Raw genomic sequence first — 5619 nt, 5'->3', positions numbered from 1 at the left:
GATACTAACGGGACTTTCTAAGGACCGCTGTCTTAGAGCCGGTCCCCTGGCATCAAAGTTGGACTTTTCTCGGTCAGGCGAGAGAGGAGACTTGCGGACAGCGACTGTCCTCGGCTGATAGGTACAAGCAAGTGTCCCGAAGCTGCCGGTCCCGCATTAGACAACAAAGAGAGGCGTTAGCAGCGGCGGGGGCGGGGCGAGGCCGGGAGGAGGGCGGGCGGGCGGGCTGCGGCGAACAGGGGTTGGGGGCGCTCGCGCTCCGCTCGCTCTGCCCGCGGCCTCCGCCCGCCCCCCGCCCGGCGCGCGCCAATCGCCTCCCCCAGCGATAGTGTCAGTAGCATTGTAGTGTCAGCTCCCGCCGGTGACGTTGCGCCTCGCTCGTCCCCCTCCGGAGCCGTCTCGCTGCAGAGCCTCAGTCAAGAGGCGGGGAGCAGAGAAGGAAAAAGCGCTGAGTGAGGGCTGGCGGGAGGGAGTGGAGGAGCCGGGGAGGGGCTCCTTAAAGAAACGCTGCTGTCGCTCGCCTGCTCGCTTCTCTCTCGGCATTGTGGCAAGCCAGCCGGGCACTCGGGGGGCACGCGCGGTTGCCACTTGAGCTCTGCCCCCACCCCATCCGACAGCGGACCTGGGGTGGGGACCAAGGCGGTAGTTCCCGCAGCCACTGCCCGGCGTGGACCGCACGGAGCGACCCACTCCTTCCGGCGCCGAGAAAGGAGCCACGGATCCCTCTGCAGCCGCGGGTCTCCCCGCCCCTGACCGCTCGCTTCCCGGCCGCCTTTGTGGCCGTAGCTTCTGAGCCGAGAGCCGGCGGGGGCGCGGCGCGCACGGCCGAGCGATGCCCAGCTCGTTGTTTGCAGACCTGGAGCGCAACGGCAGTGGAGGGGGAGGCGGCGGCGGAGGAGGCAGCGGCGGCGGGGGTGAGACCCTGGACGACCAAAGAGCCCTGCAGCTCGCTTTGGATCAGCTCTCCCTCCTGGGGCTGGACAGCGACGAGGGTGCCTCTCTGTACGACAGCGAGCCGCGCAAGAAGAGCGTGAACATGACCGAGTGCGTGCCGGTGCCCAGTTCGGAGCATGTCGCCGAGATCGTGGGGCGGCAAGGTGGGTCCGGCAAGGATGGGGAGCTGGAGTGTAGCGGGTCTCCGGTCACCGCCCCGCATTGTAGTGTCAGCGGGGAGGGTGCGAGAGGGATCGGAATCCACGAAGCCCGGGAGCCTTGGGGAGGGAGGAAGAGCCGCGCGAAGGGCCGGCGCCCCAGACAAAGAAAGTGCAGGCAGGCTGTTTCCCAGACCCACGCCGTGGCCACGGCGGGATGCACTTCTCCTGCTAAAATCACTGCCTTCTCCCCTGGCGCCCCCCACCTAGCCTACCCCGGGAAATACAATTTAAATAGAAGATGCTTGGGGGAGGGGGCCTTTGATCGGTCCTTTGGGAGGGGGGAGGAGGAGGAGTGAGCATCGGATGGAGGAGGATTCTGGATTTCTGCAAAGCGTAATGGAGCTTAGAAGAGGAACAATGGGTCCCGGGACTGCCCCCCTTCCCAGCGGTCCCCCAGCTCCTGCTGCCTTCCCAGAACCCCTTCGCCGCGTCTTCAGGACGGACGGCGCACCCCGCTGGATCCCAGAGGCGTCTCCCCAGCTGACTTTTTCTGGGATTCTGGGGTTTGGCTCCGGACGACTGCAGTCACTAGGGAAGGGTTGGGCAGCCAATAGGCTGTTCCTCGAGCGCTTCGCGGGTGGAACCCGCTTCCCGGCCTGGGGTCAGGGCAGGAGCCGCCCCCTTTCCGTCCCCTCGAGTGTCTTGTGGTTCCGCTGTTCTGGACACGAGCTGTCCCAAGTCTCCTTGCTTTTCCCGGGGTAATGGGCGTGTCTGTCTCTCTCTCCCACTCCCTCCCCTGCACCCTGGCTCCCAGGTTGTAAAATCAAAGCGCTGCGGGCGAAGACCAACACTTATATCAAGACCCCGGTTCGCGGGGAGGAGCCTGTCTTTGTTGTGACGGGCAGGAAGGAGGATGTGGCCATGGCTCGGAGGGAGATCATCTCTGCCGCGGAGCACTTCTCCATGATTCGAGCCTCGCGAAATAAGAACACAGCGCTCAATGGAGCGGTGCCGGGGCCACCCAACCTGCCTGGGCAGACCACCATCCAGGTGCGGGTGCCCTACCGCGTGGTGGGACTTGTGGTGGGCCCCAAGGGTGCCACGATCAAGCGCATCCAACAGCAGACGCACACATACATCGTGACGCCCAGCCGCGACAAGGAGCCAGTGTTCGAGGTGACCGGCATGCCTGAGAACGTGGACCGAGCTCGTGAGGAAATCGAGGCGCACATCGCCCTGCGCACCGGCGGCATCATTGAGCTCACAGACGAGAACGACTTCCACGCCAACGGCACGGATGTGGGCTTTGATCTGCATCACGGGTCCGGCGGGGCTGGCCCAGGCAGCCTGTGGAGCAAGCCAACCCCTAGTATCACGCCCACCCCCGGCCGAAAGCCCTTTTCCAGCTACCGCAACGACAGCTCCAGCTCTCTTGGCAGCGCCTCCACAGACTCTTACTTCGGCGGGGGGACCGGCGGCAGCGCAGCCGCTACCCCGCGCTTGGCAGATTACAGCCCCCCCAGCCCTGCGCTCAGTTTTGCCCACAATGGAAACAACAACAATGCCAATGGATACACCTACACTACGGGGGAAGCTTCTGTGCCTTCCCCTGACGGCTGTCCAGAGCTCCAGCCTACCTTCGACCCGGCCCCCGCCCCCCCACCTGGGGCGCCTCTTCTCTGGGCCCAATTCGAACGGTCGCCGGGAGGCGGGCCTGCAACTCCGGTGTCCTCTTCGTGCTCATCCTCTGCATCTTCAACAGCTTCATCGTCTTCAGTGGTCTTTCCCGGGGGCGGGGCCAGCGCACCCTCCAACGCCAATCTGGGGCTGCTGGTGCACCGCCGGATGCACCCGGGCACCAGCTGCCCACGCTTGTCCCCGCCCTTGCACATGGCCTCGGGGGCGGGCGAGCACCACCTGGCTCGCCGGGTGCGCAGCGACCCAGGCGGAGGGGGCCTGGCTTACGCGGCCTATGCCAACGGGCTGGGGGCGCAGCTGCCAGGCCTGCAGCCTTCCGACACGTCGGTCTCCTCGTCGTCATCCAGCTCCTCCTCCAGCTCCTCATCCTCCTCCTCCGGGTTGCGCCGCAAGGGCAGCCGCGACTGCTCCGTGTGCTTCGAGAGCGAAGTGATCGCCGCGCTGGTGCCCTGCGGTCACAACCTCTTCTGCATGGAGTGCGCCAACCGCATCTGTGAGAAAAGCGAGCCCGAGTGTCCAGTCTGCCACACCGCGGTCACTCAGGCCATCCGCATCTTTTCCTGAGGGCAACGCGCGCCTGTGCTCATCTCTCTCCGCGCTGGGAAATGGGGACGCTTCCCTCCATTCCCACACGTCAGCGCCTGCCGGCCTCCTTGGTGCCCTCTCCCTACCGTGCTCACACTCTGAGATCCGAGAGGAGCTTGGAAAGCTGTAGTATCCGCTCAGTTTTGAAATTTAATTTTTAAACAAAGGAACTTGCCAGGATATCTGAATCAAGAGTACTGTAGCCTGGGAAACCTCTGAACCACCTGAAATGCATGCTCTATACATAATAGGAACGGCAACCTTCTAGTAATGATAGTTTTTACACTGTACTTAATACGAAGCGTCCAAAAGAAGAAAACCCTGCAAGTGTTCCATTTTCTTAAAATAGGACAAAAAATGAACAATAATTGTTATGAAGATGATAATAATAGTGCTTATGGGATGTGTGAATTGTTCTAGTGTGTTCCCCATTATGCTGGGTTCCTACCATGCTTGTTCTAGAACACAGTGGATCCTTTCTGAATGTTCGTGGAAGGGCCAGGAGTTCCTGTGAAACCAGAATACTGCAGCTTTATTAAAGTTAAAAAAAAAACTGTAACATATCTCTTATATATTAAAAAAAAAACGTTTAAAAGTTTTAAAGAGAAATCGCATTAATACAGATTGAAGTATTTTATTCTTTTTTGACTTGAAAAATTATATTTCATATTGCAAAAGATGTTTACAAGTATTTTAATTTAAGTTCAGTGAACTTTTTTGTAGCTGGGTTAAATCTTTTTATTTTAGTATGGCCTTAGGGCAAAGAACACTGTATTATTTTAATAATCACACAGTTGTGACGGAATTACAAAACCGTGAAATGTGTAACGTTTTGAACAGTATTCTGTTGGGTTGGAGATTTTATAGGTTCAGACAACTCTAGATCTGCTTCACCCAGCATATTTTCTATTTAGTGATATAAAGCATATTTTATTCTATATTATTACAAAAAAAAACTCCCCTGAAATGTATAAACGTCGAAAGGAACTGTTGATGCTTTCTAACATTTGTATAAATAGAATTCAGTGCAAGTTACGAAAATTCTGTTGCACCACTATAGTTTTAGTATTTCTATTTTAATACATTTGTTTACCACTTGTTTATGTATATGTAGGTGATGTTACTTGAGCTTAAATGTACTTTACTGAGCAAAGTTTAAAAAAAAAAAGTATATTTTATTTTATGATAAAGGGCCTTTAACCTCATGGTCAAATACTAATATTATATTTGCTGAGACAAGATTTGAAATTGTATCAAGAGTTTTATTTTTCTGACATTTAAAGTTCTACATAATAAAGGTAAAACTTAAGTAATGGTGCTACTTCATTTTTTAAGTATTTCTATATAAATAAAATATTGAAGAAAATGTATATTGCGTGACTTTTTTTTTTTTTTTCCATTTAAGCTTCTTGGTGTACTTATGTGAGGAGTTGGTCACTCTTGGGTGACAAGCTGTACTACCTCACTTCCAAGCTTATTATGTCAGTAATTTAATCAATAAAACAAACTTTTAAAAGAGAGCAGTTGTGTTTGGGTGCATGTATTGGCCGTGGGTAACAGTATTTAAAAATTACAAGTTTGCACTGAATCAGGGCTTTTCCATGAGGCAGCCGTGGGCCCAGCGCCTGGGGCCCAGTGATATTTTTAGGGGTCCAGGAAAAAGTTGTAATTTTCAGGCTTATACAAACCTATTAACATTTGCCTAAAACATTAGAAAGTAAAATACGAAGAGCACTTAAAGTTATATAAAAATACATTTTAATAGTAGTAGTATGGAGGAAAGACGCCCAGGAATGCTAGAGGGCCTAGGATCCAGGAAAGTCCTAATCCTGCCCAGCCTGGGACCCGAAGGGAAAACAGCAGGCTAAGGGCTGTGTTTGTTGTGAGTTTCCATGAAGGGTCACTTCCTGGGGGGAAGGGCTATAGGGGTAACCAGTGTCTGCTTGCAGAGGACAGAGCTGGATTTGAGCACTGTCTTCGAGGCTTCTGCTGGTAGGGCTTGCTAATTGGTGTTGACAGGCTGCGGTGTTAACTTGTTGTTTGGAGAGAAGTTTGTGTTTGCTTTTGACAGTCTGCACCTGCTGCTGGACTGCGGCGGGTGGTTAAGGGGTGGAGCCACACGCCTTCACTTGGCCTGAACTCTGCCTTCTATCGAGTACTTAGGAATGACCAGACCACTGACTTTTCAGCAAACTTCCTGGCTGAGCAGCCCCTCCCCCTCCCCAGAGCAGCGTTTGCCCGC

General features: G+C 54.7%; 1 protein-coding gene across 1 annotated transcript; it reads left to right on the top strand.

Annotated features, from left to right (window-relative positions):
• Positions 1–380: 380 nt before the first annotated feature.
• On the top strand, positions 381–4762 carry MEX3B (mex-3 RNA binding family member B). Its single transcript, XM_066240056.1, has 2 exons — positions 381–1097; positions 1909–4762. The coding sequence occupies exons 1-2, from the start codon at positions 833–835 to the stop codon at positions 3354–3356; spliced, it is 1713 nt and encodes a 570-aa protein (XP_066096153.1). The 5' UTR covers positions 381–832; the 3' UTR covers positions 3357–4762.
• The last annotated feature ends 857 nt before the right edge of the window (positions 4763–5619 follow it).

The sequence above is a fragment of the Saccopteryx bilineata genome, chromosome 7, assembly GCF_036850765.1.
Source record: "Saccopteryx bilineata isolate mSacBil1 chromosome 7, mSacBil1_pri_phased_curated, whole genome shotgun sequence".
Classification (NCBI taxonomy): Eukaryota; Metazoa; Chordata; class Mammalia; order Chiroptera; family Emballonuridae; genus Saccopteryx; species Saccopteryx bilineata.
The sequence above is the reverse complement of the archived record's forward strand: the minus strand, read 5'-3'. Positions and strand labels throughout refer to the sequence as shown.